This window comes from Girardinichthys multiradiatus, chromosome 8 (assembly GCF_021462225.1).
Source record: "Girardinichthys multiradiatus isolate DD_20200921_A chromosome 8, DD_fGirMul_XY1, whole genome shotgun sequence".
Lineage (NCBI taxonomy): Eukaryota > Metazoa > Chordata > Actinopteri > Cyprinodontiformes > Goodeidae > Girardinichthys > Girardinichthys multiradiatus.
The window spans coordinates 14,869,345-14,896,693 of NC_061801.1; the positions used below are offsets into that span (position 1 = coordinate 14,869,345).

General features: G+C 40.3%; 1 protein-coding gene across 3 annotated transcripts in view; it reads right to left on the reverse strand.

Moving 5' to 3' along the window:
* The window catches only part of fibcd1b (fibrinogen C domain containing 1b), a 258,066-nt gene that overhangs the window by 163,810 nt on the left and 66,907 nt on the right, over positions 1–27,349 (reverse strand). For 2 of the 3 annotated variants that reach the window (XM_047372703.1, XM_047372705.1), the window contains exon 2: positions 6,493–6,576. The exons of the other annotated variant lie outside the window; for it this stretch is intronic. In XM_047372703.1, the coding sequence (XP_047228659.1) occupies positions 6,493–6,576 (84 nt within the window). The remainder of the gene's footprint in view (positions 1–6,492; positions 6,577–27,349) is intronic. 3 annotated transcript variants of the gene reach the window in all.

The following is a 27,349-nucleotide window of genomic DNA, read 5'->3' on the forward strand; positions in this document are numbered from 1 at the left end:
CGGGGGACTGGTTCCTGGCCTTAGCCTGCACGGCCAGGGGTGGTGGTGTGGCTGGGTCTGGGGAGCTCAGTGACCTGCGTCTCACTCTGTGTCTCTTTGGCCTAAAGGGCTGCTGCTGTTGCACAGTTAACTGGCACACATTTTACATAAAGGCATGATGTTGGGTTCCCAAGAATATGATGAGACAGGATTTAAATTTTCTTTGAGAAAACTAACAATCCATTTTTTTTTTTGGTTTTTACCATCAGGTCCAGGTTCAATCAGTTTATTTTGTTGGCCTTTTAGCCTTTTAAGGTTTAGGCCAATGTCAAAAAAGCATTGAAAATGTTCTTGTTTTGTACTTCACAAGTAAAATATTTCAAATATTTCATAAATCTCAAATTGAATTTTAGAAAGATTTCTCTGGAGAAGATGGTTATCCAGTTCAGGTTTGATCCATTCAATACATTTTCGATTTGGAGGTACAAAACTGAACAACAGCAGCACCGATTGGCTAATAACTTAGCTGTAATAAATAAAATAGTTATTTAGTGTAGCACAGATAGAAAGCTGTGATGCAGTTGCCAGCTTAAGCATTTTTAGCAGCTATCTTACTATCTTGTTTATTCCTCTGTTAATGTTTAATTTTTCAACCACGTATCCACAATTCTGAAAAGTTATTTAAAAACAGACCTGCAAAATATACTTTTAGTCACAATCATCAACAACAAATCAATGTGTGCAGTTTTTATTAGTTAGCTCTGTTTTACGCCCGGACAACACAGACAGAAATTAAGAGGAGAAAAAAAAGAAGCACAAAAGAGAGAAAGGTGGGGCAAAAAGGAAACGTGGAGAGAAGGAGAAAAGAATGGAGGAAGGAAAGAAGGATGAAGAGAATACAAGATAACATCCTGCTTGCTTCTACACCTGCAGAAATGTTAATATTACCAGCTTTTTTACCGAAAAGTGCACGGTACTTATCAATGCAAGATGTATGTAGTGGTAAATACAGTTACATATAGAAGGTTTTTGTATCTGTTAACACATGAATCTAAACACCTGTGGGTCTGAGTTTCAGCAAGCTTGTATATACAAGGTTTCTCAATAAAAATATGCAATAGTGAGTGTGAGGAGCCACAGACCTGCCCCCCTGGACCCAGGACAGATACGGAGGAGATCCGAGCCACAGACATCCAAAGACCCACCACAGCACATGAACCCCAGGAGAACCACCACTGGGACTACCACAACTCCCTCAGAGAAGAGCAGGGGAGAGTCCCAGGGGAACCACCCAGCAGCCACAGTGTAGAATCCCCAGGGAGCTGCATCGACAAGCCCAAAGGCCCCGCTGGCAGCCGTCTACGTCCGAGCAGATCCAGCCATGGACCCAGCGACCCGAGACCCTGGGACATATCACTCCCCAAGCAGAGGCCCAACAGAATGCAGGGGTCCAAGCCCTGGCAAGCAGCCACCAGGAGTGAGCCAGCACACACCAAAACACCCAGCCCCAGATACCAAGAACCACAAGTACACCAGCAGGCAGAGACACCAACCACCGGCAGGTAGTGTGGCGGGGTGGAAATAGGCCCCACTTTTGATGGGGGGCCTAAACTGATCCAGGAGAGGGAGTAGCCCCAGACCCAACCTGACGCATAAAACAGGCACACACAGTCACTATCACACATTCCCACCCTCAGGTGTACACTTAAAAACACTCATACACACGCACCCAACGTAAAGACAAATAACAATGGACGTCGTACACTCACTCACAATCCCCATACATACTCTATACTCCCAGTTCCAGGTGGCGATGAATTTGATTCAAATATTTAGGTTTATTAATTACTTTGTTTTTCTTCTTTGAAGTTTCTTTATTCAGATGTTTTTTTTATACTTTCTGTGAAAGGAAAAAGCCAAGAACCCTTACCTCCTCGTGCCCAACAAAAGCCCAAAGTACAACCAAAAGATGGACCCTAACAGAAGCTAAAATGCAAGACACCCAAGGCATGGTGCTGGGGTCTACAGGACTAACAACCGGCTGGGAGAGCACACTAGCTATGGACACCCAGGTAGCGAGAGTGAGCAGCCATAGAGTGCTGTGAGCGCACCCAAAACCCAGCCTGTTTATAGACTGATGGAGGTCAGTGTCCGACAAGAAAAAAATATACTGTATATAACCCTAAAACTAGAAAAATTCATATCTCAGCTACGAAAAATATGGTTAAGAAAACCAAGCCAAAAAATGTTTAAAAAACAAAGGAAAACATTTAACTACAAAAGCAATCTGAGAAATATACAAAAATAATAGAAATATGTGCCCAAAGCACATAACACTTGCAGTCAAATACTAACTGCACCTAAAAAGCACATCACGCGACAGAATTTACTTTAGTGATAAATATTAGGCTGCTTTAATCATGATATCTGGTTCCAGAATTTCTCTCTACTCTTCTAGTGAGATGTGAATCCAAGTCCCAACCTTTGAACTAAATGAAATGCAGTATTTGTGTGTCAGTACCAAGTTGATAAAGTCTCCTTTTCAGTAATTGTGCTGTTGTTCAATTGTCATTTCTTTGTCCTCCTTGTTTCACCTACTTTTATGTCAGTTCCATTTTAGTCTAGTTTAATTTTTCATCCTGGCTTTTCAGTGCTTATGCTTTCTGGTAAAATGAAACCTTATTTTCACATTCATCAGTGTGTGCACTCTGTTATCTCGTCTCTTCTGTTATCTGCTCTCCTGTCCTTTAATAACACCAAACACTCTATAAGGTTATATAAATAAGAAAACGCATATACACAAGCGTGGCCACACATACACCAACAAGTGTTTGGATTTAGGTATATACAGAAAAACAAATATACGGATATACTCTATACTGAGCTGTGGTTGCCACTAAATACGTCTTACATTAATTTTGTACCATGTACTTTTCTGTGACATTGTTTTATTTATGCATTTGTTGCTTGCCCGTGTGTTTTTTTCCCCCCTCTTTCTTCAGGTGTAATAGCAGACTTCTAGGGTGTTGACTTCTATTGTGTATTATCTATATCCTTATTTCTTTCCTCTATTTGTATCTCCCTTTTAACTTTTTGTCCCACCTCTCTCCCTTTCCTTCTTCTTTTTTCCCCTTTAATTTCCATTTCCTTTGCATCTGAAACAATCCCGAAGCAAAAGATAAAAGCCATAATGCTCCACTTGTGAAAGTAGATCTGTTGGGCTTCTTTTTGGCACTCAGACAACAGTTCTGAGTGCTATTCAGCACATGTAAAAAAAAAAAAATAAATACATTTACCAAATAGTGTCCCCCTGTCTCCAAACCCAATGTTTTTTTGACACAGCAATCCACTCAGACTGGACTCTGACTCTGTTACTTCATATGACTTTCTCTCTTAGCAGAACCACACTTCAACATATTTTGGTTACTTTATGAGGTATTTACTGAGATGGATTATGTCAGAGTGCTGCAATGCTGCTGGAGGTTACACATCAGTAAACTGTAATTAAAACGCAAAATAGGAAGCTTTCAAATGACTTCAGGGGTGATTTTTATGAGTGAAAAATCTTTGAAAAGAAACAAACTCATTAATTATTCATTCATAATAAATTTACATGTTGATATCCAAAATTATAAAAAATGCAATGGCTGGAAACTGGCCTGGAAGTGAAGGTATTATAATGCAACTGCATGAAGCTATTGGCTACGCTATTCTGTTCTATTTTCTTGTGAGGGCAGATTGACATTAAGTCAAAAAATTAAAAAGAAAAAGTACAAGCAGCACAGACTTTTTTCTGCTTCCTTATCAGTTCGATAGTCAATAAAAAAATAAAACACAGCAGTAGCCAGCTTCCAGCAATGTCCCCACAGAATACATGATGTCGAAAACTCTACTTTAGAGCTATACAAGAGTAATGACACGGAGAGCGTTATGCCAAAAAGCTCCTAACAATGATTTTTTTCCTACTTTTAAAAAAATTATTCTTGCTGCATTAGACCACTGTAATTAGAAGTTGACTTTCAGATTTTCTCTTGTCTCTGTGTGATTTGTGGGCTGAGCAGGAGAATTCTGATGGACAGTTTGGAGAGAAGGAGAATCAGAGAAAATGAATCTCTGTGGAATGAATAATCCCACCACATATGAGAACCAGCAGACTTTTGTTACACATTAGAATGGCAGAAAAAAAGCTTTTAACAATAAGCACTTATACACTGCCATTCAAAAGTATTGGACCTTTCCACATTTTTTCCATGTTTTAGCCATAAACCTCATTATATTTGATCTGTATAATATGCAATCTCAGTTCTGTATAAATGTGAACTGGAAGGAAAGTACTACCCCGTCTCCAAAATATTACCCCTGTCACACTATGGTGTATTTTTCATTTCATTTCAATGGTATAGGAAGACACCATGTCAAAGAAAAATAACACTGGCATTGCCTTACTACAGATTTGACAATATGAAAAAGCACTTTGATCACTATAAATGCCAGGATTCTACAGATTTTTTGGAAATGTTGAAAATTGTCCCTACATGAGTGCTGCAGCTCTCACTTGCATATGCATATTACACATGTCTGCCACTGCTACAGAAAGGACACAACTGTGACTCAACAATGGTAGCAGTGACTTAGTAATAACATTACTTGATCTCATGCTGTGCCATCCTCTGCATGAAGGATGCTGGAAGCTGCAAGTCAGACCTGCAGCATGACTTGCTTTATGATTAATTCAGCTGATAATTGTCTGACTGCTTGGAGGCACTAAGATGATTAATATTTGAATCCCAGACAGTATCCTTAAATATATGAAAAAGTAAAAATAAGACAAGATGCTGATTTGATGACAAAAGTAACATACCCAGCCCTGACGCAGCTAAACAATGAATTGCACACTCTTGCTATTCTTCAGCGGTGATAGGCAAACTGGTCACATTTAAGAAGATTGTTAATGGAGCAAATGCAGTACGATCATAGATCTAAATTTAACTGACAATCAATGGATCTATGGCAAGACTTGAAAACTGGTGTTCATAGATGCTCTCCATTAAAAATCCCCCTGAGCCTGAAAATCTTGCAAAACAAAAATGTTCAAACATTTCAGTCTTCAGACGTTCAAAGCCGATGGAATCAAAGATCTGAAGCTATAAGTGCAAAGAAAGTTGGTTGTACAATGATGTACCAGATAAACTCCCAATAAGAACATTGAAGGCTGAGATTGGACAAATCACAGACAAATATGTAGATTTTCGTCACTGTGTGAAGGAAGTCAGGCATACTCAAATTTTAAACTGGTATAAAAGAGCTTTTTTCAGTTTTCATGCACCTGCATATTAAATAGAACATTTACATTTACATTCAACACAGATTTTTCACCAAATCTCTCATATAATCAAATCCTTTTTTCCTTCCATCACACCACTGAGTTTTGGAAATCTGCAGGGCCTAATCCATTTGATGCCTGCATGTGTCTGGGTACTCAAGCTGAGGTCACGTCACCGCTGCTGCTCAGTGATAAAATGCAAAGTGTAATATGAAATAATTCTTCAGACTGCCGGCATGAAGCCAGAAAGCGGATTGTGATGAGAATCATTGTCAGTGATAGGTAATCTCCCCTGCACCTGAGTCAGTCACTTTTCTTTGATTGCTTCCTTTTCTACAGAAAGGAAAGTGGAGGAATAGATACCAAATAATAAAGACAAAATACATGGAAAAATAAAGGAATTCATTTCACATCATGCTGCCTTTTTCAAGTTTGAATGTTCCTACGAACAATTCATTTTACTCCTACACCAAGGTGAATTCACTGTTACTTGATGTTTTTTCTATGTTGAAATATGTCACATATTTCTCATTCCAGCTTCTCATATGATATTTATTTAACATCTGATATCGTATTGAACATATTTTCTTCTTCAATTTTATTGTTTAGTTAGACTGCAAAACCTAACTAAAGGGCCAACCTTTGGCTTATAATATTTATATTTTTTCCTATAGTTTCAGCAAAGAAAAAAAATAAATATATATCCTACTGTACTTTGAGTGCATCTGTACACACAATTTGCACCACCCATGGGCATAAATGTAAGTGTCATATACACTCTGGGCTTTCAATAATGGATTTGAACCGTTCATTTTTTCAGGATGCAAGGATGAATAACAAAATACTTCAATGAGTTTCAAAATCAAGAATTGGTTGCACAAGTTTGAATTTATCCTGGATTACCTTGAATCCAAATATGGAAACCAAACATAAACAAGCTAAAGTATAAACATACATCCCCATTTTAGAGGCCTGAAACTATTGTCATCGTTGATGCTGTTGGTCAAATATAAAAGACAGAGAGAGAGAGAGAGAAAATTCAGTTATTGTTTTTGAAATCCTTTGTAGTTGTTGGTTGAGCAATCATTTCACCCTTAAAAAGAACAGTTCAAATTAATCAGGATCAGCCCATAAGTATTTTATGTAAATTTTCGACCATAACTGTATGCATCGTGGAGACTGGGCCTTACCTTGGCCGGAGTCTCCCTGGCGGTTTCTGAGTCTGACCAACGATGTTTAAGCTGGGAGGAGCTGGGTACACATTCACAGAATGTCTGCATAAGACAAACAGACAAGGCCACTAGTGTTGGCGTTTGTTCAAATTACATGTGCATTCACGCATGCATGCACATGCACACAAACACACAACCGTGTATGCACACATGCACACACTGATACAAAAAGGGACATATGCATGCCTGTACAAATACCCGCACTGAGACACAGATTTTGGATCAGCATTGAAATGGCAGAGAAATGAAAGTGTTGCATGCGTTTTGTGAGCCAAACAATCACATCTAATCTAAAATTGTTGTTCGACGATAAAAGCTGTTCAGTCTAATAAAATACAGTCGCCTACACACAAATGTGTGCAGACAGAAAGACCCAACAGGCATCCTCATCATGCATGACTGAATTCAATTGTTCATGAAAGAGGATTCGAAACATTTTCTCATCTACAAAATTAAAGGACTTTAAACTGTTGGGGGAGTGTGAGTGTGCAACCAATTGTTCACATATGCAGCTGAATGTGGGCGTTAGTTCGCATTATCTAAATATTACACTCTTCAGTATATGAGCCTGTTTGTGCTTTATGTGTGCATTTGTCTGGAAGTCGTTTTAGCAGTGGTACAGATAAAAGCAGAGTAATTATGAAAGCAAAAGCTTTCTGACAGAGCCATGGGAGCATGTTGCTCTATGACCTTAAACACTACTGCTCCTACGATCGAACTGCTCAATTAACCTGGGATAACAATGCCGACAAGAGTATACACACACAAACTGACCACTTGAGAGTAGATGAAAAAATAAAAGTAATTATTGCACTGGAATTTGCTCTTCAGCTTGGGGTAATAAACTTGCATATATGTTAATATATGACATACAAGCAAAAGTGTTCAGAGCCCTTTTTTGACATTTTGTCACAATGAAAGCACAAATTTGAGTGTATTTACTCGGGATTTTATGTGACAGACCAACAAAAATTGTTGTATAATCGTGAAAGGGTAAAAACAATTATGCATGATTTTCAAGATAAAACAATTTAAAAACATGGCTGGCATTTGTATTCCGGCCCTTTTACCCTCATAAACCCAGGGTTCAGACCAGGAAGCAGGGTCGTAGTTTAACACTCCCCTCTGCAGCTTCTATACTGCTACCCACCCATTAATTCAATTCAATTCAATTCAATTAATTACCCTATAAAGACAGTTTCTCGCCCACGGCCAAAATTGAATAGAATAGATTAAAAAATAATCTAAAAGGAGGAAATCTGGAAAATCTCATAAAAATAAAAACACAACTCAGACTAAAAATAAAAAAATTAAACGTGGCTTACTGAACATAAGATCTCTCTCTTCAAAGACTTTGCTAGTTAGTGACTTGATTTGTGACAATCAGATTGTGTCACTATAAATCATTATTTATTATTTATTATTTAACTTTTCACATACCTCGACATACTGGGCGAGGAGGAGGATTAGCAACCATCTTTCTGTCCGATTTATTAATTAGTCCCAGACCAATTAATAGCTACAACTCTTATTTAATCCTTAGTGTTTCTCATCGAAATGGCAAAGCACTAAAACCACTTCTGTTTGTTGTTTTGTACCGTCCACCAGGCCCTTACTCTCAATTTTTAGATCAGTTTTCAGACCTTTTATCTGATTTAGTGTTAAATACAGATAAGGTTATTATAGTGGGGGATTTTAACATTCATCTTGACACTGAAAGTGATAGCCTAAATATCATATTTAGTAGTACCAGTAACATGGTGTCCAATATCTCAGTGAATATTCTTGTAATCACAGAAAAGCGCCCGTCTCTAGAAAACCTTATTATACACAGTGGAGCCATGGATGACGTGGCTAAGAAAAAATCTGAAGGATTTCACTCGTCTGCTGAATATTGTTGGAGATCTCAATATCAAGGTGTTTCTCAGCGGACCCTTTGCACCGATTTTCTGTGGAGGTGAGATTTTTTCGAGACTTCTGATGATTCTGATAAATGACAAAAGGCCTGTAGCCCTGACGTCTGTGATCATGAACTCCTTTGAGCGGCTGGTGTTGAAGCACCTGAAAGACATCACAGGCCCCCTGCTGGACCCCCTGCAATTTGCTTACCGGGCAAACAGGTCGGCAGATGATGCTGTTAACTTAGGTCTACACTTCATCCTGCAACACCTCGACCATCCAGGGACGTACACCAGGATCCTGTTTGTAGACTTCAGCTCGGCCTTCAACACTATCATACCAGACATCCTCCACCAGAAGCTCACCCAGCTCAACGTCCCAGCCTCCACCTGTCAGTGAATCAACAGCTTCCTGGCAGACCGACAGCAGCAGGTGAGACTGGGGAGCATCTTCTCTTGATCCAGATCAATAAGTACTGGTGCCCCCCAGGGGTGTGTTCTATCCCCACTCCTCTTCTCTCTGTACACAAATGACTGCACCTCATCTGACTCATCTGTGAAACTCCTTAAGTTTGTAGACGACACCACTGTCATTGGACTGATCCAGGACGGTGATGAGTCTGCATACAGACAGCAGGTGGATCAGCTGGTACACTGGTGCGGTCAGAACTACCTTGAACTGAACCCACTCAAGACTGTGGAAATGGTGGTGGACCTTCGGAGAACACCACCCCCATACACCCCCCTCACCATCCTCAACAACACTGTATCGGCTGTGGACCACTTCAGGTTCCTAGGAACCACCATCTCTGAGGACCTGAGATGGTCTTCACACATAGACACTGTTCGAAAGAAGGCCCAGCAGAGACTGTACTTCCTGAGGCAACTCAAGAAGTTCAACCTTCCACAGGGGCTGTTGGTCATCTTCTACACTGCCATCATTCAGTCTGTCCTGTCTTCATCCATCTCAGTGTGGTTTGGCTCATCCACAAAACAGGACAGGTCCAGACTGCAACAAATAATCAGGACTGCAGAGAGAATAATCAGAGCTGACCTTCCCTCCATCCAGGACTTATACAGGTCTAGGGTCAAGAAAAGAGCTGCCAAAATCTCTGCCAACCCCACACACCCTGCACATAAACTGTTTAGAGTTTTACCTTCAGGCCGCCGCTACAGAGCACTGTTTACTAAAACCAGCCGCCACAGAGACAGTTTCTTCCCCCAGGCTGTTTCTCTGATGAACATTCAATAGAGTACAGAACAACAGCATACAGATGTTGCAAATGCACCTTTTTTATTAGATATGGGTATATTGTACATTGTAAATTGTAAATGTGTATATTCTGTAATGCAGAATATTGCATTGTACATTGTATATTGTACATTGTAAATTGTAAATTTGTATATTCTGTAATGCAAAAACAGAACAAAAGAGCAAAGTGTACCGGAGGCAAATTCTTTGTTTGTATGTACGAACTTGGCAATAAAGCTGATTCTGATTCTGATTATTTAGTGGTTGAAAAAAAACATGTGCTGCCACATCTGTGAACCTTATCAACAACTTTAGTATTTTTTGGGAAAAAAGACAACTCTTCAAGCAAGATGGTTTCTGGTTGAACAAGCCGGGAGCCATACGTCTCACATCTAATCTCTTCTATTCAATAAATAATTCACCAGCAGCTTCGACCTTCAGCAGAGAACATGGAGTATCAACAACAATGATAACGCTGCCTCCAACAGCTCCAGCAGAAACAATCAGCCAGTTGGCTGAGAAAGAGAGGTCATCACAAAAGGTCTCCCCGTCAAAATCCACAGGAGAAGTGGACTCCCCCGTTATACCCCCTCCCCCCAAAACCAGACCCAGACCGACCCCCCCGTTAAACCCCCCTCACCCTAGACCCCGACCCAGACCGCACAGAACCCTCCCATCTCCCCACCGAGCCCGTTTTTTGCTTTACTGGATTCTGATAACATGAAAGGAGCTCTTAAGATCGGGACCCAAATGGCTTTGACATCTTCTCCATTCAACACCCCCCGTGGCTGAGGCGCTGCTACTAAACCAACATCTTCCAAATGCCGCAGAGCTCCACCACCTCCTAAACTATCTCCTCCTAATCAGGACCTTAAAATCACTTCTCTTTGATACAGTCTGGGCCCCAGTGGTAACTCTATCAGAAATGAGCATGTCCAGGACAAACTTGGGTCCAGGTTCCCTATATTATCTATAAAGAGAGACTACACGGGTATAACCTACAACTGAAAAATGCAAGGGAATCTTTCTTTTCTGAGATCATCAGCAAAAACATTAACAATGCTCGTGCATTATTTGCCACGGTCGACAGGTTAACAAACCCTCCTATAACTGTAGCATCTGAACTCCACTCTGCCAGGGCCTGCAATGAATTTGCTAAATTCTTCACTGAAAAAACCCAAAAGATCAGAGAGGCAGTCAGCACATCCACATCAACTCCAGTACCAAAGTTGTCCCCAACTAGAACTGATTTTGACAAAATTTCCCAATTTTACCAAATAAACTGCAAAAACTTGGAATAAATTGTACAGCAACTAAGCTCTTCTTCCTGCTGTCTCGATGTTTTACCCACAGCTTTCCTTAAGAAAGCTTTGCCCGTAATAACATCTGATTTAACGCAAATAATAAACATGTCCCTTTGTCAGGTGTTTTCTCCCAGGCCCTGAAAACAGCAATTATCAAAACCTCTATTGAAAAAGAGCAACTTGGACAATCTGCTACTGCAGAACTACAGGCCTATCTCAAACCTCCCTTCATCAGCAAGATTATTGAAAAAGCTGTTTCAATGGTTAAACAACTTCCTAACAATGACCAACCGCTTTGATGTCTTCCAGTCAGGCTTCCGTGCTCACCACAGTACAGTGACTGCTCTTGTCAAGGTGTTCAATGACATCCGTATAAATGCAGACTGTGGAAGAACCACAGTGCTGGTATTATTGGACCTTAGTGCAGCATTTGACACTGTTGATCACTCCACTTTATTAGAGCACCTGGAAAACTGGGTCGGCCTTTCTGGTACAGCACTCAATTGGTTTAAATCCTACTTGAAGGACAGGGAATTTTTTGTGTCAGTAGGTAACTTTACATCAGAGACCACAAAAATCACATTTGGCATTCCCCAAGGGTCCATCTTAGGGCCCCTCGTATTCAGCATCTACATGCTCCCCCTAACTCAGATTTTAATAAACAGCAACGTTATCATAACAATGCAGACGACACACAGCTATACGTTACAATGTCACCAGGTGACTATGAATTCATTCAAGCGCTTGGTAAATGCTTAGAAGAAATAAATGCATGGATGGGCCAAAATTGTCTTCTAATGTCTCAGCAGGACCTTGAAAAACTAATTCATGCGTTCATCTTTAGTAGAATTGATTACTGCAACGATGTCTTCACAGGTCTGCCTAAAAAGTCAATCAGACAGCTGTAGTTGATCCAGAATACTGCTGCCCGCGTCCTCACTAAAACTAAGAAAGTGGAGCATCTCACCCCAGTTCTAAAGTCCTTACACTGGCTCCCTGTAGCTCAGAGAATAGACTAAAAAATACTTCTGTTAGTCTATAAATCTTAATCTGGAAAAATAGCCTACTGTTGTATAAAAAGACACTTCACCAAGCCAGAACAGCTTATTTCTCATCATTAATAGAAGAGAACAAGAATAATCCTATGTTTCTCTTTAGTACAGTTGCTAAACTTATACAGAGTCTTAGCTATGTTGAGTCATCCATTCTCTTAGCTCTTAGCAGTCATGACTTTATGGGATTTTTCTTAAATAAAATTGATTCTATTAAAAATAAAATTTTGACATACTCCCAAATATAATTACTTCATCCTCAACAAGTGAGACAACATTGGAATTAACTGTAGAACCTGATCTGTGTTTGGACTGTTTTGATCCTGTGGAACTTCCTGAGTTATCAGAAATATTAGCTTCATCTAAACATTCAACTTGTATGTTAGACCCAATCCCAACCAAATTATTTAAGGAAGTGTTCCCTCTGATTACCAGCCCCATTTAGATATGATTAATCTATCCTTAGTAAATGGATATGTACCACAAGCTTTTAAGGTAGCTGTAATTAAACCTTTAGTTAAGAAACCTTCACTTGATCGAGATGACTTGAAAAATTACCTATATCCCATCTTCCGTTCTTATCTAAAATTCTTGAGAAAATATTTGCTAATCAAATGTGTAAGTATTTACACAGCATTGACTGGTTTGAAGAGTTTCAGTCAGGTTTCATAGCTCATCATAACACTGAAACAGCCCTGCTGAAAGTCACTGATGATATTCTCCTAGCCTCAGATAATGGACTTATGTCTGTACTTGTCCTGTTAGATCGCAGTGCTGCATTTAATACAGTCAATCACAATATTCTCTTAGAAAGGCTGGAATGTGCTGTAGAGATCAGGGGAACAGCACTAGGCTGGATTAAATCTTATTTGTCAGACAGATTCCAGTTTGTTCATGTAAATGATAAATCATCTTTAAACTCCCGGGTTAATTGTGGAGTACCACAGGGTTCAGTGCATGGGCCAATTCTCTTCACTATATATATGCTTCCAATAGGTAAAATTATCAGGCAGCATAGGATACATTTTCACTGTTATGCAGATGATACTCAGCTTTACTTATCCATAAATCCTGATGAGCCCAACCAGTTAGACTACAAGCATGTCTTGAAGACATAAAAACTTGCATGACTTTAGATTTTTTGCTTCTAAATTTACTCAAGACAGAAGTTGTCATCTTTGGACTGGAGTCTTTGGAAAAGAAACTGCTTAGTCAATCAATTAACCTGGATGGCATTAAATTGACCTTCGGTAATAAAGTAAAAAACCTTGGTGTTATTTTTGACCAGGACGTGTCATTTAAATTCCATCTTAAACAGATAGAACCACATTACCGCCCGATAATATCCCCACTCGAGGTCAGCAACCTTCCACCCCCACTGTAAACAGTGTTGGCGTAGCACTGCTTTCCCCTCCTGAGCCGCCAGATGGTTTGCCAGAATCGCTTCGAGGCAAACTGGTAGTCCTTCTCCTTGGCCTCACCGAACTCCTCCCGGGCCCAACTTTTTGCCTCTGCCACAGCCTGGGCTGCGGAACGCTTGGCGTGACGGTACCCGTCAGCCGCCTCAGGAGTCCCACAAGCCAACCACAGCAGATCGGACTCCTTCTTCAGCTTGACAGCGTCCCTTACTGCCAGTGTCCACCACCGGGTTCAGGGATTGCCGCTGCGACAGGCACCACAGACCTTACAGCCGCAGCTACGGGCAGCAGCATAGACAATACATGGGGAGAACATGGTCCCATCGGTCTCTATGTCTCCAACATCCCCCGGAATCTGGTCAAAGCTCTCCTGGAGGTGGGAGTTTAATACATCCCTGGCCGAGGGCTCCGCCACACGTTCCCACCAGACACTCACTATGCACTTGGGCCTGCCAATTCTGTTCGGCCTTCTCTCAGCCCCTCTCAGCTCAGCCCCTCTCTTCACCCATGTGTCCAAAACATGCGGCCAAAGGTCTGATGATACGACAACAAAGTCGATCATTGACCTCTTGCCTAGGGTGCCTGGTGCCAAGTGCACTGATGGACACCCTTATGTTTGAACATGGTGTTCATTATGGACAATCCGTGACTAGCACAGAAGTCCAATAACGAAACACCACTCGGATTCAGATCGGGGAAGCAGAATACTGGAGTCCCGGGAGGGGCACTATCCAGCACCCCCAACAGGGACGCCAAGAAGGCCGGGTACTCTGCACTACCACTCGGCCCGTAGGCCGAAACGACAATCAGATACCTGTCCCCAACCCGAAGGCGCAGGGATGCGACCCTCTCATCCACTGGGGTAAACCCAAACACAAGACGGCTGAGCTGGAAGGCAACAAGCAAATCCACCCCAGCCCGCCGCCTCTCCCCGTGGGCCACTCCAGAGTAGAAGAGAGTCCACCCTCTCTCGAAGAGATTGGTTCCGGAGCCCACGCTGTGCGTGGAACCGAGCCTGACTATTTTTGGTCGATATCTCTCAACCTCCCGCACAAGCTCCTTCCCCCCCAGCGAGATGACATTCCACATCCCTTGAGCCAGCCTAAGCAACCTGGGATCAGGCCGCTGAGGTCTCCACCTTCGTTCGCCGTCCAATCCTCTTTGCACCGGTCCCTCACGGTTCCCCTTGCAGGTGGTGGGTGAACTGGGGGATGGCCTCACGTCTCTCGTTTGGGCTTGGCCCGGCCGGGTCCCACGAGGAGCAATCCGGCCACCAGGTGCTCTCCAACGAGTCCCAATCCCAGGCCTGGCTCCAGAGTGGGACTCCACCTCCACCGTACCGGGCGACATCACGTGCCTCGATTTAGTAGTCCTCATGAAGGTGTCTTGAACCGCTCTTTCTCTGACCCGTCACCTAGAGCCTGTTTGCCATGGGAGACCCTATTAGGGGCATTTAAGCACCAGACAACATAGCCTCTAGGATCATTCAAGCACTCAAATCCATCTACCCCGTTATGGTGGCGGTTCAAGGAGGGGCTTTTAGACTCTAATCTTGAAAACTGGCACAGAGTTTATCTGTTCTTTCTTTCTAGATCAAACGACTAAAGGAGCTACATCCATTAATGTTTACTTTTCCTTCCCATAGAAAGTACTCCTGGATCAGTGCTTCTGTGTTATTTTTCCTTCTCTGCTCTGTTCTCTCAAACCCCCAGTCGGTTGTGGCAGAAGGCCGTTCACACTGAGCCTGATTCTGCTGGAGGTTTCTTCCTGTTAAAAAGGAGTTTTTCCTCTCCACTGTCGCTACATGCATGCTCAGTATGAGGGATTGCTTCAAAGTCAATGGCAGTGACTGTCCACTGTTGCTACATGCTCATCCAGGAGGAGTGACTGCTACAAGTCTCTGACTCGATGCAATCTGCTGGGTTTCCTTAGATAGAAAAACATTTTATCCAATTTGAATAAAGAACTGAATCTGACTGCACTGTTCAAAGGTTAGGATTAATTGGAATGTATGTACCTGACTTTGTAAATTTCCTTGAGACGACATGTGTTGTGTATTGGTGCTGTATAAATAAACTGAATTGAATTGAATTAAACCTAAATTGACCTTGTGACTGCCTATAGATGAGACCAAAACCTCATGTTTGGCAGAAAACTAAGCCTGCACGTCACCCTAAACACACCATACCCACTGCAAAAGAGGTGGTGACACCATCAAGCTGTGAGGATGCTTTTTGTTCTCTTACAAAAACCAACATTGCCTTGGGGCGCTGACTACAAATCAGGGCCACACATTTTGAATTGTAAATAAGAATGGAAAACCACATATGCCTTTCCTTTCACTTCACAATTATATGTTCGTCTATCACATAAATTCCCAATAAAACACAATAAAGTTTGTGATTGTAACATACAAAAATATAGGAAAAAATACCTTTGCAAAGTGCTTTACATAAATTATACTGAGTACACAATGAGGAGTGAAAATTGATAGCTTTATTTCTGTATGTATGGTCAGACATGGTCTAGCAGAAGAGAATAAAAGCTATATTTGATAATAGTTAGTTGTGGTTTGTATAATAGCCTAGGTTGGTGGAAAGAAACTAAATAATTATAAAATCTGACAGGCATCATCATTACAGCCAATTAGGCGTGCTACTGATATTTTAAGTTTGCTTTATAGGAAAACTATTGTATATCTGTGGGTTAAACCGGCCGATAGCAGCTACCGAGAACCTACTAATTAACAACTTGCTTTCTTAGAATTTCACTACATGTGGCTTTTGACAGTTCTGGAGATGGATACAAGTGTGTTTACTTAGTAGACTAAATAAAAGTGTTATATTGTGAGGGTCTATGTTGTTACATCAGGGGATTAGCTTGAATCTTTGCTGCACAGGCCTTTCTATGTAGAGTTTGCATGTTCGGGCTTTCTTCAGATACTGCATTTTTCTCCAGTCCAACATAACTGCTAGATTAATTGCAATAAAATGGCACTATGAGTAAGTATGAATGGCCAGAGTTGTTTGTCTTGTGGTTCTCTGTGCTAGCATGATAATGGACTGGCAACATGTCAAGTGTATACATCACACCTCTTATCGTGGCCCTTTTGAACAGAACAAAGCAGATATCCAAAACAAATCAATGAAGGAAAGAAAAGTCTTGATTATTTCAATGTCTGGTCATCTCCTCAACAGATGTCAGTTCTATTACAGCAATGATGTCATTAAACTTACAAGAGCAAATTTTACTTAGTGGGATTTCTCGTTTTTTCTGACTTTGCAGGCAAATAGAGTTAGGATCACATAAAAAGGCATGGTGTTTGGGTGATTGTAAGGGTCAGTCAGCAGTGAATTTCTTTCCATTACACCTGAATTAGCAATTGCCAACTTATTCAAGGTCCAAAACATGTGACCATTGAGTTTTAGGCACTTGCTTTCCACACAGCCAAAACTGTAACTTTCTGAGGTTATGTAATAAGGTAATAAGGATGTACCTAATCCATACCACTGCTTAAGATAATTAATGTGGCATCCAAGTGCAAACACAGTGCCTTAAAAAGTATTTACACTTGTTGAGATTTGTCGTGTTTTGTCAGGTACTACCACAGACATAATTATGTTTTATGGTTGTAATAAAATAAGACAACACATGGGATGTGTGGTGGGACAGTTGGTAGCACTGTTGTCTTGCAGTAAGAAGGTCCACAGTCAAAAAACATGAACAATAATTAGTCTCTCTAAATGTGGGAGTGCGTGCAGGCATTTTTGATTGACCTTTGTGTCTCTCTATGTTGCTCTTTGATAGACTGGAGAACTGTCCAGGGCATTCCCTGACTCTCGCCCAATGTGGCACATTAATGAAATGCTGGTAGAGATACAGTATACCCCAAAAAGGCTTAAAAGCTAAATTCAGCAAAAAGTTGTTGTCCAATGTAATGACTCACAAAGAAACTATATGGACCACACTTTTTAGAATTTCAATTGTAAAAAGACTAAAAGCTATGTATCATTTTCCTTTGAAATTACAAAAAATGGGCTACTTTATGGGCTACTCTATTACAAAAAACCCCTGGTAAAAATCAATAACATTTGTAATAGCAGTGTGACTAAATGTGAAAAAAGGACCCCCCTTTGGAGATTTTTTGTGCATGCACCATTGGTAGAAGACCCCGAGGCAGAATTAGAACTTGCTGGAGGGACTGTACATATTTGAAAACCCCCAAAATAAGATGAAGAGATGGATGTCTGGGCTTGGATATTGTCAGGTATTAACCTTCTTAAAACAATTCTTCAACATTATTGTTGAAACAGCTGTTGAGTTGGGTTGAGTTTTTTTTTTTTTTTAAACGTCCATTTTGGCGAATGTCACGCATTTAGTTGAATTCATGTTGAGCTAAAAAATTTTAGGACTTTTTCTTTAAATACATGTTTGTTTTGACAGATGTCAGTAAGTATGCTTTTATGTATAAGACAAAAGGAAGAAAGAAAAAACTAAAGTGATCTTGGTGGTTGGTGGGTAAGGTGTAGTGCATTCTAAGAAGCAGTCTTAGGATCAGCAATAGAAAACTATATCTACTCTGCCAAAAACATTGCAGCTGTCTATGCTCACAGCACACAGAGGAACTATAGAGCAGCATTACTAACCAAACAAAGACTCCACAGTGATTTGGCTACACCGACTGACAGATCAATGAAGTAGACTGCAAAACTTAATAAAAGCAGATACATGATCAGTATTTGATAATAATCTTACTATGTATGTTACTTCAGAGAGAGATCATGCACACACACTGGCAGGTGAACTGAAACTCTAAGAACAAAGGTTGTGTGCTACTGCTGGAACCCACTCAGGTTCTTGACACTCTCTCTTTCCATAACACCGAGCAGCATATATCAGAGCATTGGTTTCTCATCCCCCTGTTTGCTGATGCTCACACCAGGGTTCTTTACTGCTTGTGAACTGATAGATACACACAGGAAAAGCAAGGCAAAGACCAATATCTGTATGCTGTCTTACAGTGGTCTTGGTGTGCGGATGACTGCTCGGCCACATTTGTCTAGTACTAATCTGACTCCAGAAGCCCCGCCAGCAAAGAGGATTTAAACTCGATAGGATTTTTTTATTACTTGAATCTTCAGAAACAATACTATCTGATGCAGTCACCTGGCAAGACGGAATGTGTTCTGGGACCAAAATCACAAGTTCTAAATTAGTTTCAGTTTTTCAAGCAAGAGTCTCAACATCACCTTAGAGTAGTTGGATGGTTAAAAATGTTGTATTAACCATATTAGCTCACTTTACATAGCACCTTTACATGAATGTGCGAGACAGGGATTTAGCAAGGTGTGTTTAAGCTCTCTCCTCACTAAGCCGCTGATGGAGTGGAAGAGGCTTTGCATATATTCACTTGTGGGCTTACTAATCATTTAACGGGACTTGCAGGCTGCTAAATGGAAGGGCTCAAACTGACAGAATGGTAAAAAGAAAGATGACAGAAGAGCAAAAAGGAACCACATGGCAGATTAAGAGCCACAATGACATTTAGCCTTTATTTTGTTTATAAGGGCTTTACAAAGGAGAGATGAGATATTGACTTTTGCAATGAACCACAAGGCAGAACATTTAACAACAGTGAAATTAATTTCTAAATGCATGATGAGACCTTCCATGAAAATAAGTACTATCAGCTTGCTATTAGAAAGTAAGGATCTGTTCAAATAAAAGGAGAAACATTTTATTGATGACATTTAATACAAACATTTAACAAGTGTTTTTAACGATAACCATCCATTATGTTAAAAGAATCAGAATCACTTTTATTGCCAAGTTTGTACAGACAAACAAGGAATTTGACTCTGTTACACATGACTCCGGTATATGTACACATACACAATTGACTTTACAATGGAATATAACATGAGACTGTGTTTTTGCAGTGGAGCATGTAGCATTACTTACACATTTATTTTCATTATGGCCAAACAGTTTAATCCATGCTAGAAAGCTTTTCTCCAGAAGGCAATTGGCTTATCCTTGTGGGCAGCTGCAAAATTCCAGCTGGACAACAATCCCAAATGTACATCAAAACTGGGTTTAGATTGGACAAATGAGGCTTCTGGTAAAGCCCTGAGTGCAATCCTGTTAAAATGTTTACTGCCTTTGCTTAAATGGCTGGTCCATCCCAGGAAACCAACACATTTAAATAAACTAATAATTCTGCCAGTGAGAGTGGTCAAATGTCCAAGGATTAGGTCACAGCATTGGTCTTCAAAGATGGGGTCGTGACCCCTGGTGGGTTTGTGGGAGGTACTGCAGGGGGTCATGAGATTTGTGATGAATTTGTTTGCCTTATGTTAACCCTATCTATCTATCTATCTATCTATCTATCTATCTATCTATCTATCTATCTATCTATCTATCTATCTATCTATCTATCTATCTATCTATCTATCTATCTATCTATCTATCTATCTATCTATCTATCTATCTATCTATCTATCTATCTATCTATCTATCTATCTATCTATCTAGGTCATCTGGCGCAGCACCCCATCGCTCTGCTTCTTGGTCAAATAGCCCTTACACAGCCTGGAGGTGTGTTTGGGGTCATTGTCCTGTTGAAAGATAAATGATGGTCCAACTAAACGCAAACCGGATGGAATAGCATGCCGCTGCAAGATGCTGTGGTAGCCATGCTGGTTCAGTATGCCTTCAATTTTGAATAAATCTCCAACAGTGTCACCAACAAAACACCCCCACGCCATCACACCTCCTCCTCCATGCTTCACGGTGGGAACCAGGCATGTAGAATCCATCCGTTCACCTCTTCTGCGTCGCACAAAGACACGGTGGTTGGAACCAAAGATCTCAAACTTGGACTCATCAAAGCACAGATTTCCACTGGTCTAATGTCCATTCCTTGTGTTCTTTAGCCCAAATAAGTCTCTTCTGCTTGTTGCCTGTCCTCAGCAGTGGTTTCCTAGCAGCTATTTTACCATGAAGGCCTGATTCACACAGTCTCCTCTTAACAGTTGTTCTAGAGATGTGTCTGCTGCTAGAACTCTGTGTGGCATTGACCTGTTCTCTAATCTGAGCTGTTGTTAACCTAACTTTGAAGTGAAAACCATTTCAGGTGACTACCTCTTGAAGCTCATCAACAGAATGCCAAGAGTGTGCGGAGAACTAATCAAAGCAAAAGCTGGCTACTTTGAAGAACCTAGAATATAAGACATATTTTCATTTGTTTCACGCTTTTTTGTTCAGTATATAATTCCACATGTGTTAATTCATAGTTTTGATGCCTTCAGTGTGAAGCTACAATATTCATAGGCATGAAAATAAAGAAAACTCTTTGAAGGAGAAGGTGTGTCCAAACTTTTGGTCTGTACTGTATATATACGCTCCATATACGGTAAGGCGTGGTAAGGCATATACGTCACTTCCTACTTTTGGTGTTGCACTCGGTGGATTGTTAGGTGTGTGAAGGCTCTCTCGTTTGATCTGATTTCTCTCTACTGTGATATCTCTTGTTCTAATACATAAGCACGTTAAAACACACACTTTCTGTTGCTGCATTTAACGTTTGGGGAATCTGTGTCTTACATGGTTTTTCTAAGGGGTTGCTAGATTAGCGTTAGCTTTAGCTCGACCATGTCTACCCGTTCTGCTGTTTCTCTCTCTGAGTCTCCTCCTCTCTCCTGCTCTCTGTGTCAGATGTTCAGTTACTCCTCTGCCTCCTTTAGTGATAATGGTACGTGTAATAAATGTAGCATTTTTGTAGCTTTGAAGGCGAGGGGCCTGGCTCCGCGCTGTTGAAAAACCAGTAGATAACCGAGGCCCCATAGCCAGCGCTGAGCCACCGAGGGTAGCTCCCCTTAGCAGTCCTTCAGCAGAGTCCGCGCAGCCGGGGCCTCAGGCCGGCTGGGTGACGGTACGTAGAAAGCATAGTCCTAGATCCCAGCCCACAGGTCACCACCAACCCGTCTGCATTTCTAACAGATTTTCCCTGCTCAGCGACACAATAAATTGCATTAACCTACTTCCGGCACAACTTAGTAATAGGGGGTAGCAGCTGACTTCCCATGATGCCACTGGCTGTATAAAAGCACCCCCCTTTCCAATGGTCCGATCTCTTTTAACCCTTTTATTGACGGTATTTTTAAAGGTGTGTGTTTGATTCTGGTGCTAAGCTATCAGCCTCCTTTGTTAGCTTCATATGCTAACAGGTGAGAACACGTGCTTGCTTAAGATCATTCTTAAAACATTATTTTATTAAAATAATATTTTATCTGATCTTGCATTGTGAATGGTTGTCTAAAGGTATGCTGATTATTGCCTAAGTTAGTTCCAAGACTAACTTAACTTAATTTCCAGATTCTTCAAGATAATCCTTGGTTCTCAAACATAAATAAGACATGGTAATGTTGCGTCGCTCTTTTGGTCATGGTTTTCAATCATCTTTAATCAACTTGATTGTATTGTACATAGCCTATTAGTCTTCATTATTCTTTAATTTTGCTTGGTAGTTAGTTGGATTGTTTTAGCATAGTTTGTTGATTGAAATATGTTTGACTTTGAATTTGAAATTATTTAAGGAAATGTTACCTCTGATTACCAGCCCCTTTTTAGATATGATTAATCTATCCTTAGTAAATGGATATGTACCACAAGCTTTTAAGGTAGCTGTAATTAAACATTTGCTTAAGAAACCTTCGCTTGCTTGAGATGACTTGAAAAATTACAGACCTATATCAAATCTTCCATTCTTATCTAAAATTCTTGAGAAAATAGTTGCTAATCAAATGTGTGAGCATTTACACAGCAATAACCTGTTTGAAGAGTTTCTGTCAGGCTTCATTTTCTTTCTGCTCTCGGTGGGGTCAGACGCTTTTCCACTTTCTCCTTGATCCTCCCCCATTTTTTGACCTGCTTCAGCTTTTTGTCTATGTTTTTATTAGAGTCTCTGTTTGCATATCCTCCTAATGTTCATTATGGATTTGGTCAGCTGGTCTCTCAACGCAATTGATCAAATTTTCTCGACAGGAAGACAGGGTAAAGGGGAACCCTCATCTAGACTGGACGTTCTTCTCCGGATACGCAATGGATTCCTGAAGATTGTGTGCCAGACAACAATGTCAGTCGAGGACGTGGAAGATTTGTACATAATTGGATTTCTGATAACAGGATTTCTGCTTTTTGGAGTTGGCGGTTACCTGGCTTATCGAAAGATTTGTAAAACATCGGCAGCTGTTCAAAGCACTCCAAAGCTGCCTGGGATGTTTGAAGAGATCTTTAGAGCTCTCAGCACTCAGACTGATATGTTAAGAGAGCAGAATCGCAAGCTGGACACGATCCAGAATCGCAGGCTGGCTGCGTTTCCCGGACTCAAAGGTGATATGATTTAATCTTGGAGAAATCTGTAAGCTCAAGATCTACGGAAGTACCAGAAATTTGGCTATTTGGATTTGAAATTGAGAAATACCAGTAAGACTTTGAAGGCAGGTGGAAAATCACAGCCAGCCTGAACCAAAACATTTATTGTTTATCTAATTAGGCGCCCCGATACGGCCTTCACAGGCTTCTTATCAAAACATTTCTCCTCGATGTTCTGTAAATACGACGCTCTGCCCCAGCAACCCCCCTCATCTGTGAACTGAACTGTATGGCCGTTTGATAAAACTTCCATCTCTTTTTCAAGGACAATGGCACCTTCGTCAGTGTTGACAGTCTAATTCTCTGCACACATGATCATACTTAAATATTGGCACCATCACAAGTCCACCATGCCCCTGCAAAATCTTTGCTTATGTGTGTTGCTTTCCAATGCTCCTTATTTTTTTACCTAAATGTGGATTTCATTTCTTCATTTCTTCTCCTTTTCATAGATTTTTAGCTCCTTTTCATAGACTTTTAGATTTACCAGTGAAAGGAAAATAATACTAGTCTCTTAAAAATTTGAACAAAAGTTGTTTTTACACCAGTGACCCAGCTTCCTTGGTCAGAACTCGGTGATTGCTTGGTTAAATTTCAATTATGGGACTACAACTGCATAATACCATTCTCTCTCAGCACAAGATGCTTTCCCCTACATAGAGGACTTAATGATATAATTACCTCTTTAGAAAGATTGGTTTAGAACCAGCTTTTACCAGTAAAACCCAAAGGATTATTAATGTTATCTTTATCATTGTAATGTTGGCCAGAGATTTTTAGATTTCTCAGAAGGATGGTAGTTTTTCTGTGTCTGTATCTGTGTTTATTTTCTTTGTGATTGTATTATAATTGTTTGTCCAGCGCTACTGAAAAGCGCTATATAAATACATTTACCTTACCTTACCTTACCTTACCTTACCTTACCTTACCTTACCTTACCTTACCTTACCTTACCTTACTTTACCTTACCTTCAAAGCTCACCATAGCACTGAAACAGCTCTGCTGAAAGTAACTAATGATATTCGTATGGCCTCAGATAATAGACTTGTGTCTGTACTGGTTCTGTTAGATCCCAGTGCTGCATTTGTTACAGTCAATCACAATATTCACTTCGAAAGGCTGGAATATGCTGTAGGGATCAGGGGAGCAGCGCTAGGCTGGTTTAAATCTTATCTGTCTGACAGATTCCAGTTTGTTCATGTAAATGATAAATTATCTTAAAATCCAGGGTTAATTGTGGAGTACCACAGGGTTCAGTATTCTCTTCCTCACATATAAAGCCCTTAATGATCTAGCTCCATCATACATCAGAGATCTCATTGTTCCATATGTTCCTAACAAAGCACTTTGTTGTCAGACTGCAGGTTAACTGGTAGTTACTAGAGTCTCCAGAAGTAGAATGGGAGGCAGATCCTTTACTTATCAGGCTCCTCTCCTGTGGAACCAGCTCCCAGTTTTAGTCCGTGAGGCAGACACCCTGTCTACTTTTAAGGCTAGGCTTAAAACTTTCCTTTTTGATAAAGCTTATAGTTAGAGTGGCTTAGGTTATCCTGAGCTATCTCTGTAGTTATGCTGCTATAGGGTTAGGCTTCTGGAGGACATAATAACCACTTTCACTCTCTTCGCTACATTCTCACACTACTCTCCAATTTTGCATTATTTGCTGTAATTTCAGCTTTTAACTTTGTTCCCTCATTTTTCTCCTCCTAGAAGCTACACCTGGCCTGACTATGTGTCTACCTGTGACACCTTTCTGGAGGGGGGCATTGTCCAAGCCTCTGCTGGCAACAACTTAATGCTCACCCTCTACCGATGATCCACATAGCCCTGTCTTTCAGTGTTTAACCCTGTCTCTCTCCTAGACATAGCTACTGACTGAGCTTTTTCTGTGACTAACTGTATGTGCTCTCTTTCATACTCTAAACTTGAAAACCGGCTCGCAGTTTATCTGTTTTTTCTTCCTAGATGAAACCACCAAACAAGCTACATTCATTAACATTTACTTTTCCTTCCCATAGAAAGTACTCCTGGATCAGTCGTGGATGATGGCCGCTCACACTGAGCCTGCTTCTGCTGGAGGTTTCTTCCTGTTAAAAGGGAGTTTTTCCTCTCCACTGTCGCTACATGCCTGTTCGGTATAAGGGATTGCTGCAAAGTCAACGCCAGTGATTGTCCATTGTCTCTACATGCTCATCCAGGAGGAGTGAATGCTGCAAGTCACTGACTGGATGCAATCTGCTGGGTTTCCTTAAACAGAAAAACTATTCATCCAATTTGAATAAATAACTGAATCTGACTGCACTGTTCAATGGTTAGGATTAATTGGAATGTATGTACCTGACTTTGTGAAGTGCCTTGAGACGATGTGTTGTGAATTGGTGCTATATAAATAAACTGAATTGAATTAATAAATTACTTGTGTTTATGTGTGCATTTCAGAAAATGCACACATGAACACAAATGAAACATGCAACACATCTAGAGCTATACCACAGCTGGCAGACATGTCCAAAGTATATGCTGATTTGGCTATCAGACTGGTCTTGCTAACCCTCTTGTAAATTTGCTCCTTTTTCTATAAAGTAAGTGAGTAAGTTCTTGCTCCATAATTCCTGTTTATGTTATACAGCCAGAAACATTCTACGCATACAGATGTAGGAGTATTTATTTTCATTGTACTATGTAGGAACAGACAATGAGGACATTAATTTCATTACACTGAGATCTATGCTTTGGTAAATAAATCTATGAGCAAATGTTTGAGCTTTAAGTCATGTTTCACTCTTAGTTTTGGATCAACTTTTTTATGAGTAAAATTCACAACTCTAGGCAAACATCATTTGGTTTTCTAAGATGTCATATTAGCATTATGCACCTGTAAAGTTTGAAAATAAAGTTCACAGAAGTTCATGAGTCATGTTTAATCAGTCTCGAGCTGGTGCAGACCTTAAGGTATTGACCTTTAGTCAAACAATATTCAAAACCCCCACCCTTACTTATAAAACATTAAAGTACAAAAAACTTAAACACATTCTGTACTTGAAAATGCAGCACTGTGCAAACTTTTCTTTGCTGGAAAATTTCTTATTTCTTTATGCTTTGATTGTAAGCAGACTTTCTTGAACTCTTGTGATCTTGATCAGTTTATCTTCAGGCTTTATTTGGATTTGCATTCATTTAAATTCCAGTATCTAAGCATCTAGACCATACAACACCTGGGAGGGGAGAAGCAAAAGCACTACTTCCCAGTCAGCAATGTTTGTCCACCAGCCAATGCTGAGTGGTATTGGTAACAATGGTGGTCAGTGGTGGTACTGGTAACAATGGTGGTCAATGGTGGTTTTGGTAACAATGTGGGTATTCTCCTCTGCTTAAATTACTGCATTTAACCAAGATATCTGGCACTGAACCAATAAATAGCTCTTGCAGCAGACCTACCACTTTGTCATCTAGAATGTTAGCTCATAGTCTGCTATTACATGTAGATTCAGGTGTTGCCATGAACCCATTAAAGAACAAAAAAACAGCTGTCTCTCACTGCATGTCGTCACTGTCAATACAGGAACAGGCACCTTTACAAGAATCTGATATCAGGTTGTATATTTAAGTATTTTTTTCACAATTTATTTAGTTGAATCTAATAAACGATAATACAGCCTGGTAGACAAAAAATTGTATTTTAGTACAAATGGGATGTTCCTCAAAGAGATGTTTGCTGAAAACCTGGTATAGGTTTTCTTAATTTTAAAGGCATGATTTTTAGATGCTTCAGTTGTGGTTTCAGGTCAAGCACTTTTTCTTTGTGTAATTGTTTTCTCAGTATTTACTGTAACACTGCACAATATGTTGTCAGGTAAAATAAATGGATGTAAAATCTAGGAACATTTCACCAAAATTCACAGAAAAAGTTTTGAAAGGTCTTCAGAATATTATGAGAACTATTGATTATTATCACTTTATGACATGGAATGCAATACCTTTGTATATTACCTGCAAAGTGGATCCAGTTTGAATAGTTGCAGCCACATTGTCGGGGTGCGACATTTTGGACTCTGTGTTGGTTTTGTGTTTGTTTACTTTTTGGCTTGATGTTTCTATTTTGAGTTTGTTAGTCATGTTTGTTTATTTCTTTCTGCTCCCTGATAGCTATGTTCCCTCTCCTGCCTCCTAGGGTTCTTTGTAGTTCTCTCTCCCCTCGCCCATGGTTCTCTTGGTGTTGCTTTCTTATTTTTTTATTACTGGTATGGTTTTCTCTTGATTATTATTATTATTATAGTTCTATGGTTTCCTAGCTTAGCTCTCGTTTAGTGCCTCAGTGTATGTTCATGTTTTCGTATTGGTTCTTTTTGCACTCTTCTAATTTATTAGTTTTGTTTTTCAGTTACTCTTCTTGTCATTAGTTTTTCTCTTTTAGTTATCATTTACAAGGTTTTAGTTTCCTTTACATTCATAGTC